Here is a 13333-nt window from a genome sequence, read left to right as displayed (position 1 = left end):
AATGTAGCGAAGTACAATACTTAAAAATAAACATACTCAAAGTAAAAGTAAAAGTATAGGTTTTAAAAATCACTTAAAAAATTACAAGTACACGAAAAAACTACTCAATTACAGGAACGCGAGTAAATGTAATTCGCTACTTTACACCCCTGACCGCTAGGCCGCCGCCCCTTACTTTGCCGGCTAGCGATGCTACCCTGTCCGCTCTGTGTAGTGTTAGCCCCTCCAGCTGAATAGCGGTGTCCGTGATGTTGTGATTGAGCCAGGTCTCCGTGAATATAGACACACAGCAGTCCCTCACACTGCGTAGGGAAGCTCTCCATAGTCTGATGTAGTCCAACTTGTTGTCGAGCGAGCAAACGTTTGCCAGGATGATAGTAGGCACTGCCGGCTTGTGTGGACTAGCGGTTAGCCTAGCCTGAATTCCTTCTCGCTTGCCCCGTTTCCGCGTCCTGTCACACTGCTTGCGGTGTTTCCTCACCGGTGCTCCTCCGGCTCCGAGTGCAGCCGTGGGTTTCCCATGAACAACTCTGCGTAGAATCCCAAGCTCGCCCAGCACTCTTAGCAAACGTTCATCATGGGAAGCTTTGCTATGGATGTCCAAAAGAAACTGACGCTCATACACACACACTTCTTTCATGCACTCTCCATTTAGACCATTCGCTCCGGTAACACACGGTAACACTGCATAGTCGCTAGGAGAGGCCGCCGCAAGCATCGGTCGCGCCGCCATGTTGGGTGTTTCAGTTCTGTAGGCAGCTCAATGGACAGTGTACAAGGACAGGGAACAGGTGATTGTATGCAGACTGCTCATGCCAGAAACGCATACAGTGGTTTTGTACAGATAAATAAATAAATATTAGCAGGTTCTCAATGGTATTTCAATTTAGGTAGGGCGCGAAAAAATTTCTGTCCCCTAGGGGGGGCCTGACAGAAAATAATTGAGAACCACTGATCTATGCAATCTCTATGTAGAAAGACAGGGCTTTTAGAAGCAGCGCTGCAGCAGCAGCAGTTGAGACGTATGTGTGTCTGAGAAAAGCGCGAGAGAGGCAGCAGCAAGGTAAGGCGACACGCTCCAGAGGTAGACGCAGGATGTGTGTGGAGGCCGTAACAAAGTACTTAACAACTTTTATTCCAAAAATTTAACAAATTTCTTTGGAAATCTCATCCCAAAATGGCTGGATACAAAAGCGGTCCCTAAATATATGGAAGTGATCAGCCCATTCTTCTTCAGATATCTCCAGGCCCGATTCCTTCTACCATTTTTGTCTGACCTGGTCGGTGAACTGGTCTTTATAATTCTGCAGTTCCTTATATGTATATCCGAGAGATTAAATGTTTGCTGCCTTTGGCCTTGTATGCCTCGGAACATATATATCATATATCTATCAATTTAGGAAAGAATAGAGCAGGAAAAAGCAGCTAGCATGCAAAAGAAAAAAGGGCGACAAAGTCAAAACAACCCAGTGCATCCCAAACTAGACTAGCTGCCAAGGCTACAGTAAGTTATGTAGGCCTATTTGTCAACTTGACAATGCAATTAAACTTTCAAATTTAGTTCTGCTTTCTTGCCTTCTTTTTAAGATTATTCCCATTAAGATAACATTGTGACAAACAACCCCATAGTGTGACAACCGACCCCTTGATGGGGTTGGTTGTCACAATGTGTAAGGGTGTCTTTGATGATTAATTTCTTCTTTATTATTGAGCGGCAGTGGCGAAGTGGGTAGGGAGATCGCCTCTAGAGTGCAGGGTCGGAGGTTCGATCCCCCGTCTCCCCGCCACATGTTGAACCCCAAATTGCTCCCGATGGTTCAGAGAGCGCCTTGCATGGCAGTTACTGCCATCGGTGTATGAGTGTGTGTATGAATGGGTGAATGTGGTAAGATATGTAAAGCGCTTTGGGGCTGAGAAAATTGGCTAGAAGGCGCTATATAAGGCAAGTCCATTTACCATTTATTAGAAAAAGTGAGGGGTACACATCTCAAGCCAACACCTTAAGCTTAAATTTAATGTAAGAATGACTATTGAAAGATGTTTAGGTGATGAGCAATTCTCACTAGAGTAAAAAGTGTGGGGGGGGGCCTTCTGAAACCGCACTCCTTTCTCCTTCAATACTCTTCTTATTCCAGCATTCCCTTCGCTTACTCATGACTTCAGTAGTCATTATCTAAGTAGACTTGTGTGTCCTTATAGAAAACTTCTTTCTTTTTCCACGCAGTAGAGATGAATGAATTAATCAAAATCAAATCAAATCAAATCAGTTTTATTTGTTTAGCCCAAACTCACAAATACATTTGTCTCAGTGGGCTTTACATTTCATACAATATGATACAATATGACACCCTGCCCTTACACCCTTAGCTCGGCTGAGTAAAAACCCTTTACCGGGAATAAAAAAAAATTGAAGAAATCTCAGGGAGAGTCGACAGAGTAAGGGATCCCTCTCCCAGGACGGACATACTGCAATAGATGTCATAAGTAGAGAAAATCACGAAGGAATTTGATCATTGACCAGGTGATTACATGGTAATACTAAGTAAAGTGCGAATAGTGTGGATGCAGGAAGACTTCAGATGCTGCCAGAGGATCCACACCGTCTCGTCTCCACCAGGGAAAACTAAGGTTTCCAGCGCCGGGATCACATCCCACGTCTCCAGGTGGCGTCCTTAACCACTGCAACATCTTTCGCGTTGATGGTCCATTCTCAGATGTTACCGGAGGGGAGACCAGATCCACACCGTCTCGTCACGACCAGGGAAAACTGGAAAAGGACAGACAGGAAACCAGTGAGCAAAGCAAAAATGAATTTAAAGATTGAACAAGCAAGCGAGTAGAGAGAGTACTATCCTGATGGACGGTGAATCAGTGCTGATGTGAGGCAATAGCAGGCGGGGAGCATCCGTTCCTAGGACAGCTGATTCCGCACAGAACTCGGAGTCAGTCGAGTAGCATGGAGAGTGCTTGGTAGACAGAGGGAGAGAACCCCCGGGGCAACGCTCAGCCAATCATGGAAGATAGACAGAGGAGAACAAATGTCAGAGAAATGGTATCAGTTATGCAATTAGCGTCGGCAGGACAATTTTTCAGTGGGAGGACAACCGGTACTCAGGCCCAGACAAACCGAGGCAGCTCCTCAGGCTGTTAATAATAACGCTATAACAATGTTAAACAATATGAACACAATTAACATTAAATTACATTGATTTACACTCTACCGTTCCCCACCGACACACAATCGGCGCCAGCCCCCCAGACCCAGAGCCTGCCCCCCAGCACCCCGCCCCCAGAGAGCACGCCCCAGTGCGGCACTAGTCCCGAGGAGGACCGGGGCCATAGATAGAGAATAGACAGTATAGAATAGGGAAATAGCCAAATGCACCGCTGCCACGAGGAGCAACCACAGCCGAAACCCCCGGAGGGGCGGCCCGTACAGCCCACTCAGGCCCGCCGGACCGGCCATGCCCAGCCCATGAGGCAAGGCCAGAGGCGCCAAGCACAAAGGGCGCGACGCATCCGCCGCCACCATTGGCACACCCAGAGCTAGGACCGGCCGGAGGAGCACCGACGCCGGGCAGCGAAACACAGACGCCAACAGCGACGCCACAGAGCGGACCGCCAGGCAGGGATAAATTATTAAAACAGTTTAAAAACAGTTAAAACGCAAATTGCATAGATTGCTTCTATCCGCCCCATGACAATCTATTGTCTCCCGAGGTGGTCAAAAGCAACCCACGTCAAACGATTAAAAACATCGCAGTGCCCACCTACCAGTGCAACAATTACACAATCTGCACCCGATGCCCCATTTCCACCTCACCCAACGGTCCAGTCAGGCAATAGCACGGCGCCACTGCAGACGCCTGAGCACGCACCCCGACACCACCACCCCCCCGGCCAACCCCAGCCCAGAGCACACCAATGACAGCGGCAGGCAGCGCCGCCGCCCCAGTGCCCCACCCCCAGCCCAACCCTGTCAGCCGACATGACCACCCAGCCAAGCCCCGGAGGCCAGGCATGGTCCCACCCCCCAGCAGCGGCGCCCACGGTCAGACGCCAATTTGCCCCAGCCCGAGCGGCCAGGGCAGCCCACCGGAACAGCCCAAGACCGGCACATACCCCAGAGCAAACTCCCCCCCAGCAGAGGCCAGAGAACCGACCCCAGACAGGGTGACCTGCCACCGACCCCGCGCCAGCAGAGAGGTGGACGAGCGCTAACCAAAGGTTAATTCAAAGAGATAAGTCTTAAGTTTAGACTTGAACACCTAGTGGGGTTTGGCTTACCACCTCCCAATGTGGGAATGGTAATTAAATTATTGTGCTTAGCAACATTTGGATACAGTAAGCAATTTGCACGGCGAGGGAGGGACACAGTCTCGATGCCGTAGACCAAGCCATCGGTCAAGGAGCTAACATGAGGAGGAATGTTATGGTTAAGCACATTAACAGTTTCATGATTTAACATTACGTTTAACATGGTAGGTAAGCTAATTGACTCCACCTCCGCACTAGCAGGCTCATGTACAACCTGCGACCTGCTGGGTATTACATCCCTATATCAATCGCGATTCAAGTACCCATCTATATTCCTAGACAAAATAGCAGCGCCTTCTCCATTAGGATGGAGGCCGTCTGCTTCAGGGTGCTTCCAGAATGAAGACCAATTATCCACAAAGTTAAAACCCTGCTCCTGGCAGTGCTGTGCCAGCCAGCGATTTAACGCTGTAACCCTACTGTACATCTCACCATCAACCCTCCTGGGTAGGAGACCAGAGACTAGTAATGAATGCCGACACATCTTTGAGGCAGTCTCAAAAGCCCTAGCTAAGCTATATTTAGTGATCTCAGACTGCTTCCGCCTAATGTCATTGGAGCCGACATGAATAACAATGTTATCAAAACATGTGTTGTGTCTGCGTTCCGCCTTTATCCCTCTTATCCCTGCATGTAGTCAGCATACTAAGATTAGCCTCAATGTCGGAGGCTCTGGCTCCAGGTATACATTTAACAGTGGCTGGCAAATCAAGTTTAATGTTGCGAGTGATGGAGTCCCCTATGACTAGCGTGCGGGCCCCAGCCCGACCAACGGGAGCGAGGGAGACAGACGGGCTAACAGGGCTCGCAAGAGCCGAGTACCGATTCTCAGTCCCGAGAGGGGACCGCGAACCGGGGCACCGAGCAAGCCCACCAGCACCGCGTGCACCCCTGCCCCGCAGGACAGGGCAGAACCCAGCCGCCTCTGCCAAAGCAGTTACCTCAATGCTACCGGGGGTAGTTAGACTCCCGGGCTAGGGCTAAGCAATGTGTCCGTGCTGTCTATAACGTCAGTAGCAGAAAGCTGCTCCAACTCACGGACGCGACTCTCTAAACGAGTCATTCTAGCCAGTAAAGTAGCACAATCCGCACAAGCCATCACGCACAAGTATGAGTAAGACACAGAGTCAGACCCAGGGGAGAGTGCGAGAAGCTAAGTGCTAGGATATGCTATATGCTATACAGACAACAACAAATCACCCCCCAACACCAGCGAGGTAGGGGAGAACGACAGGAAAGTGATTAACAATACACAGGGCACAATTTGTGAAGAAAACAGGAAAGTGTGAAGGAAACAATAGAATAAACTTAAGACACGATAGGACAGGACAAGCAGCAGTAACGTAACAGCTAGCAAATCTTACGTGTAAACCGGAAACCGGAACCTGGTCTAGACCTGTTGAATGAATGAATGAATGAATGATTTATTTCAAATATGCAACAACAACAATTGGTGGTCGCGGACCCAAAGCTCTGTGGCAGCGCTGAATTTTCAGATTGATTTCCCCAAGGGCCAGCTCTGATCTCAATAAGTTAGCCACAAATTCCATCGGGTTATTTTCTTCCTTACCTTCAGGGATGCCGTAAATACGGATGTTGTTCCGCCGAGACCGTAGCTCCAAATTGGCCACCTTTATTTGCATGGATTCCTATGCTTGTTTCATTTGCAGGAGCTCGACTTTGAACTCCGTGTTGAACTCCTCTATTTCGGCTACGCGCTGCTCCGCCTCATCCACCCGTGTTGATGTAGTTTTCAAGTATTCCCTGATGTTTCCCAGTGTCTGGTTGATCTCCTCTCTGAACTCAGCCAACTTGTTCTTAACGTCCTCTCTTAGCTTATGACAAAGTGCACTTGGCTCCTTTTTTACATCTGCACACATCGCCCTGATCTCAGTGTGAATATTAGCCAGCAAGCTAGCTTCGGTATTATCAAGCCTGTGCGGGCTAGGCGAGTTAGCCGTTGTCACTCTCCATGGCTGATTTCTCATTTCTCTCCGTCCTTGTGGCCGTTCTGCTCATGGCTCGCCTGTTCTTATCCCATTCCATATTTTGGGGGTGTCTTGTTTCGTTAACGTAATTGATTCCGGGGAAATATATTTAGAAGGTGGGAGAGCGATTTGCTAGCCTGCCATCCTGTATCCCATGCCAACTGGAAGTCCCCATAGCCAGCAATGTTTTTTTTTGTTTAAACATTTTATTGAAGAAAATGAGGCAGTATGGTATACATTCAGAAACAGTTACCGTTAAAGGCTCAGTTCTTTTTGGTGCGCTCTACGATTTGTATTAATATAGGACGTATATGAAATAATTTTACCCCTAATAAATGCCTTTATGGTTTCCCATAATAGCATAGGGCAGATGCCTGTGTTATTGGTTTCCAAAAGAGGTCAATGGCTTCGGAGATTTGCTTACAGAAATTCCCATCAGCCAGCAACAGAGGATCTAAGCGTCATGTCCTATAATCCTTAGGCCTATGGTCAAAACAAAGGTCAAGGGTTACAGCGGTCAGATACGACTATAGGTGAGTATTGTGTGGATATAACCAAGGGAATTAGTGTTTTGTCAATGAGAAAGTAATCTATGCGTGAGAAAGTACGATGTACGTGTGAAAAGAAAGAGTACTGCTTAATAGTGGGATGTAGAAGTCTGTAGGTATCAACACAGCCGTATTGTTCCATAAAGGCAGAAAGGGTCTGAGACATTTTAGATGGTGTTGAAGTTCTGGAGCTAGACCTATCCAGTAGAGGGTTAATGACACAGTTCATATCACCTCCCGTAATTAGCACATGGGAATTTAAGTTAGGAAGAGAAGACAATAGGTTTTTCATGAAGTTATACTGTAGTCATCCCAATTAGGAGCATAGACAGATACGAGGAGAACCGGTTTCTGGTACAGTGTACCGGGGACAATCACATAGCGACCGTTTGGGTCTGCAATAATTTTGTCAGGAGTGAAATGCACGTTTTTCCTAACAAGTACGGCCACACCTCTCGCTTTCAGGTTAAATTTAGAATGAAAGATTTGTCCTATCCAAGGTCTAGACAATTTCTGATGATCAATGTTAAGTAAGTGTGTCTCTTGGAGAAACATTATGTCAGCTTTATGGTTTTGAATGTGTGAGAATATCCTAGCGCGCTTTACTGTGGCATTGAGTCCACCAACATTTAATAAGAGTATTCTTACCACCTGTCCACCACCCTTTTGTGAATGGGCTAATTCATTTCTGGAATTAATGCATTAATTTTTTCAACGCAATTAACTCATGCGCAGAATGATCCGCCCCGTGCATCCCACCCGCTCTGCACTACAGTCACTCTAACATTGTGGCTGACCCAGGATCAGCAGCTTCGCGCGGCCAAATAAAGCAGCACACTAGCCTATGTTTTGAACTGCTAACAGCCCCGTCCGTGTTGCGGGTTGCAGTTGCTGTTGAAAGCAACAGGAGAAGAAACTTTGTCTGCTTTGTTCAGAGCAAGGGAGGACACAAACGTCTGCAGTTTTCAGAGGTGTGTGTGATTAATAAGTGATCAACATATCGTCTGCTTTCTGGCACCAATGAACTGTCTCCCAGAACGTGGGCTGATTTACCAGACAGACAGACAGACAGACAGACAGACAGACAGACAGACAGACAGACAGACAGCAATAAAGTTGTATTCAGGAATGATTGAAATTTAGGTCATTCACATATGGGATGAAAACACACATGAATTGATCGATTCATTGAACTGCATTTAGACTATTTCTTCATATAAAAATACCTCTTCCCATATGATCATAGTATAGAAAGAATGGACATATTCAGAAATTATTGGTGTAGATTCCCTGTTTTAGCACTTTATAGTTATGTATCTCATGTTTTTTTTGTACCTATAATTAAACTATGTCTGACGTTTGTTATTTAAAGGATACTTAATTTATAAACAATCTTGTGTTTTTGTTCAGTCTCTTTCACCTTCAGGGAGACTCTGGCTGTCAAAATGATTACCTGGAAATTAGAGAGGGCAACTCTACTGGGCCTCTGGTTGGTCGGCTCTGTGGAAACTCCCTCCCCTCCAACTACACCTCTGTGATTGGCCACGTCCTGTGGGTTAAGTTTGTCTCAGATTCATCCATTAGTGGAGCAGGATTCAGAGCAACCTTTTCACACCGTGAGTGTCTGTATGTGAGGAAGATTAACCAGTGTTATTAAATGAGTACTAGTTTTAACTATTCAGGCAGTTTCTTGAACAGGAAATATGTGATCAATATTACACAACATTTATTGTTTCCACCAAGCGGGGCGGGGCGGCTTGGAGTGGGTCAGCTCGGTTATTCTAAATCTGTCTGGCATTTCCACCGCCGACCCTACCCTTTAGGTGGGGTGGGGTCTATACTAGACGGCGATAGCCGGCGCCAGAATATGGGTCAGTCAGACAGAGTATCGGGTCGTCGAATGACTGCAGTTAAGCCAGCCGTCTCTCGTTTTTGCTTGGTCAAATCAGCCGATCCTAAATTTGAAGCCCCATCGTAATGCAAGCGTATTTACTGTAAATGCATAAAGCCATCAGGCACAGTGAGCGAACAGCGCTGGCCACGGCAGCTACGTAACTATGGTGACATCGTAGCAGTGGGACACAGAGTAGCCGGAAAATTAATTCAATGAAGAGGGAAAATACCACACAATAAACAGGGAGCTGCACACAAAATTTTTTCGCTAAACACAAGACTCTTCATTCCTGCTGAGGTGACTACACACGGCAGTTTAACGCGGAAATTATTATTTTGACCAATCAACTTTCAGAAAGCTTGGTACCCCAACGGAGGATTAGCGAAAAATAGCGGCTCAGCTCGCTTATTTTTGGACCCTACCCAACTTTTGGCAAAGAAACCGAAATTATAGCAGGTTGAACCACACCGAAACTCACAGCTCCGCTTGGTTGAAACAAAGCATCAAGTATTAAAGTTGTATGTGTTCACCCCTGTTTAATAATGTGTTTAGTTGTTTTAGTCTGACCATTTACATAGTCAAATTGAGAGAGAATGAGATCTAACTTTGACTTCCTTGCTGTTTTTCAGTGTATGGTAATGATGTGGTGGGGGAGTTTGGTCAGATAGCATCCCCACTGTATCCCAGAAAATACCCCAACAATGCCCACTACCGCTGGACCATAACCGTAGCGGGAGACAGCTACATCCAGATCCGCTTCTTGGACATGGATATAGAAGACTTATATGACTGCCGCTATGACCAGTTTAAAGTAAGATGCGTGTGTTTGCTGTGAAATCACATGGTATGCTTGATTAAACATTTACATACTGTGTTGAAATGCAATGAGTTTTGATATACTTTATTGCAATAGTAATAAACTTAGTCATAATGATTCATTGGCTGCTTTAAAATAGATCTAGATGACAGTCATTCATTGAACATTAAGATGCATTTTAGTTAATGAGATACACACCCTAATCCTTTTCATAAAAGATGAAAAAACAAAAATAATGATAGATAAGTTTCTGGTCACCTTCACCCAATTTCCTGTAGGCATGTCAAAGCGTCATTGGGCAAGGGCCTCAAATTACTCCAGATAGTCAAAACATTACCTACCTATTGGACCAGCTTATATCTCTCTCCAAACCTCCACTACTGCCCAGAATAAAACCCAAATACCCGGCGAGTATAAGAGGAGATATTGTGGGTGCATAGCTGGTGCCAAACGGAGAGAAAGGAAGAAAAATGTCAACAATTTCTCACCTCTATCGTCAAGGAAAAGCACGATTCCTTCAAGCATATTCATTACCATGTTTTAATGAGCTTGTGCTCGTTCATAAGCAATTCGTAACATCATGAAGTTCACCTCTTCCAACCAGGTAGGGGCCAAGGAAGTGTACCTTGCTCGAGTACAGTACGGAGCACTCACACTGGTCAAACAAACTAAACTGGGGTCATCCCTGTGTTCCCACAGCCATATGTTCCAGACATTGCCGATTAGGTTCAGGCATCACCCAATCACACTCGGGGGCGGACCAAACAAGCGCTCCGAGACCCAGCTGAAGAGGTGGTCTCGGTGCGCTTCCAAACGAACTTTGTTGCAGTTCGTCTGTGGTGTGAATTTGTCCTGACTCGATCCGACCCAAATGCAGGAAGCAGTTTTTTTATTTATTTTTAAAATAAATCGCCGTCAGCTTCACATTATGGGAAAGTGTTGTTGTCGCCATTGTTAGGAAGATTGTGGTTTGACCGGGAGCCCCGAGCGAATATATTACTTTTGATAGAGACATGATGCGTAACAATGCTGTTGAGTTCAGCGATCAGATGAAGCAGAGGGGAGCGTCTCCCGCACAGTGCCAACAGGGTGCACTTTGAGAGGAAAACGATGAGGCTAAATCTGAGGAATTTTGTGTGAACAAATAATTTGGAGACGCTGGGTCGTTTGAATTAGAAGCTATTGAAGAAAGACACATGGATTTTCCATAAAAATATTAATTTAAAATAAAATATTATGCAGGGTCCTCTGGGTTGGGCTTGGTGCTCTTTTTCTTTAACAAGACATATTTCTCTGTAATATACAGTAGTGAATGCATTTAAATGCAGTGAGAGGAACGAAGCAGAAGAACTCTTGTCCAGCTATCTTTATTTCCACAGACAAGGCTGAAATAGGCTATACACAGTACATGGGCAACTGAGGGTAGCCCCATTGATCCAAGATGGTGCCGTTGTGTGTGGCTGGCCGTCTCCCTCTGTTACCTTGTTTGTGTTTTATCCTGTTTTTATCGCTTTTGTCTCACAAAGTGTCATCACTACTGGTGTATGATCGCCTGAGTCTTTTGGAAATCCGCGATTCGGTGGGCAAACTATTGGTTCATGATTTTAACGATCAGATGAAGCCACCGCTACCTGTTCTGGCGTCTGTACCACCGGACTTATGGCGTTTTTCTGGTCGGTCATTACGCAACAGACGACGCAGACAACGAGGAAAGAGAAGTGGAGTAACATGCCGGCTGAAAGCTCATCTGGCTTCGTCCTCCACGTCCAACTTTCGCCATCCGCTGTTTGCTCTCTCCAGGGATTGCGCCAGCTATGATGTCCGAGGCTCCGTGGGTTATTCCTACTGCTGGCTGCGGCTGGTCGTACCGGGTGCCCACTTTCCTCCCACCGACCTGTGAGGATTCGCCGGCGGGGCTGCACATTGGATAATCTCCGTATCGTTAACCGGGCCTCCCAAGAGACGGATCGGCGTCCGGTTCGCATGGCTCTCATCAACACTACATTTACTTGTTTACGACTTTTTTATTTCACATTCCTTGGATTTTTTACTGTTGACTGAAACTTGGCTGAAGCCAGGTGATAACAGCGCATTTTCTGAGCTCCTCCCACCCAGCTGTGCGTTCTTCAGCTCCCCGCGAATGTCGGGGCGAGGGGGGGAACTTGCTGCTGTGTTCAGTGACAGTTTTAAATGTCGGCTTCTCTCCCCAGGTAAATACGCCTCATTTGAACTGCAATTGTTTGTGGTGGAGTTTGAATGTCCTGTGTTGTGTGCAATTGTTTATCGTCCTCCAAAGTATAATAAGGACTTCATTCATGAGTTTTCTGAGCTTTTGGCTGATACTCTAACAAAATATGACAAGCTCCTTATCTATGGGGATTTTAACATTCACGTTTGTTGCCCCTCCGACCAACTCGCCACAGACTTCAAAAGCCTGTTGGCAACATTTAATTTAATTCAATCTGTGGATAAACCAACACACCATCTTGGCCACACACTGGACCTTATTATTTCTTTCGGGCTCTCTGTTTCTGTTGAAGAGATTTCTGAGACTGCAATCTCGGATCATTTCTCCATTATTTTTTAACTGATAGCCCCTCAACCAGTCTGTAAACCTCTTGCTCCATCCATCAAGCGGCGTATCATCACTCCTTCCACAGCTGATCAATTTTCTGTTGCTTTTAAGGACTCACAGTTTTTTGCCCTGAATGGCCTGGCTTCTCCTCTGTGTCCTGATAGTTTCCTCTCCTTCTTTCACTCCACCTGTGCTGGGATTCTGGACTTTATTGCCCCTTTTAGGCAAAAATCTGTGAAACCAAGAACCGACCCCTGGTTGAATGACACCACCCGCGCCAGCAGGCAACGTTGTAGGAAGGCAGAACGCCGTTTGAAGAAGGACAAGTTACAAGTGTAGAAGATGTTAAGGGACTGTCTCAACGATTATCAGAGAGCTGTATGCGAAGCGAAATCTCAGTATCTCTCCAATATTATTTCCAGCAGCAGTCATTGTGCCAAGGTGTTATTTGAAACAATTAACGCTGTTGTTAACCCATGCATTTCTGCTGTCACTGACGTTTCAATAGCCACTTGTGAGAATTTCCTTCATTATTTCATTGACAAAGTTGACTCTGTTAGAAACGTCATAAGTGAGAGTGTTGTTACAAGTACTAATAAGGATCTGCTTATTGCCTCAGCTCAATCTGTTGTGTTTGATCAGTTTGAGCTGGTCTCTCTCTCTTCTCTCGGTGATGTAGTGAACTCCCTTAAACCTACAAAGTGCCCATTTGATATTGTCCCTGCCAAAGTGATGAAAATGGTTTTTAATGCTGTGGGGCCCAGTCTCATGGTTTTTATTAACTCTTGCCTTGGATTAGGAACTGTTCCAGCTGCTTTTAAACATGCTGTGGTCAGGCCCCTTCTTAAAAAGCCTAATCTCGACCCCTCTGTTTTATCAAATTTTAGACCTATTTCTAATCTGCCCTTTCCTTCCAAGGTTTTAGAAAAAGTTGTTTTTATACAATTACAGTCCTTTCTTGAAGATAACTATCCTTGAGAAATTCCAATCTGGCTTTAGGTCTCGTCACAGCGCCGAGTCTGCACTATTAAAGGTGCACAATGATATTGCTCTGTCCGTGGATGCCAAGTGACCCGTTGTCTTAGTGCTGCTTGACCTCACAGCAGCCTTTGACACGGTGGACCATTCAGTCATCCTGTCACGGCTAAGTAATTATGTTGGCATCCGTGGCACTGCATTGAAGTGGTTTTCATC

The 13333-nt window shown here is 46.0% G+C and overlaps 1 protein-coding gene across 1 annotated transcript in view; it reads left to right on the top strand.

The window, feature by feature from the left end:
• The window catches only part of cubn (cubilin (intrinsic factor-cobalamin receptor)), a gene marked incomplete at both ends in the record, with an annotated part of 365190 nt that overhangs the window by 179241 nt on the left and 172616 nt on the right, over positions 1–13333 (top strand). Inside the window, 2 exons of the mRNA XM_080049812.1 lie at positions 8264–8469; positions 9377–9558. Coding sequence (XP_079905938.1) covers positions 8264–8469; positions 9377–9558 — 388 coding nt within the window. The remainder of the gene's footprint in view (positions 1–8263; positions 8470–9376; positions 9559–13333) is intronic.

Source organism: Ammodytes marinus (assembly GCF_949987685.1).
Source record: "Ammodytes marinus genome assembly, chromosome: 21".
NCBI lineage: Eukaryota > Metazoa > Chordata > Actinopteri > Uranoscopiformes > Ammodytidae > Ammodytes > Ammodytes marinus.
Note: the sequence above shows the minus strand (reverse complement) of the source record. Positions and strands in the feature narration are given on the sequence as shown.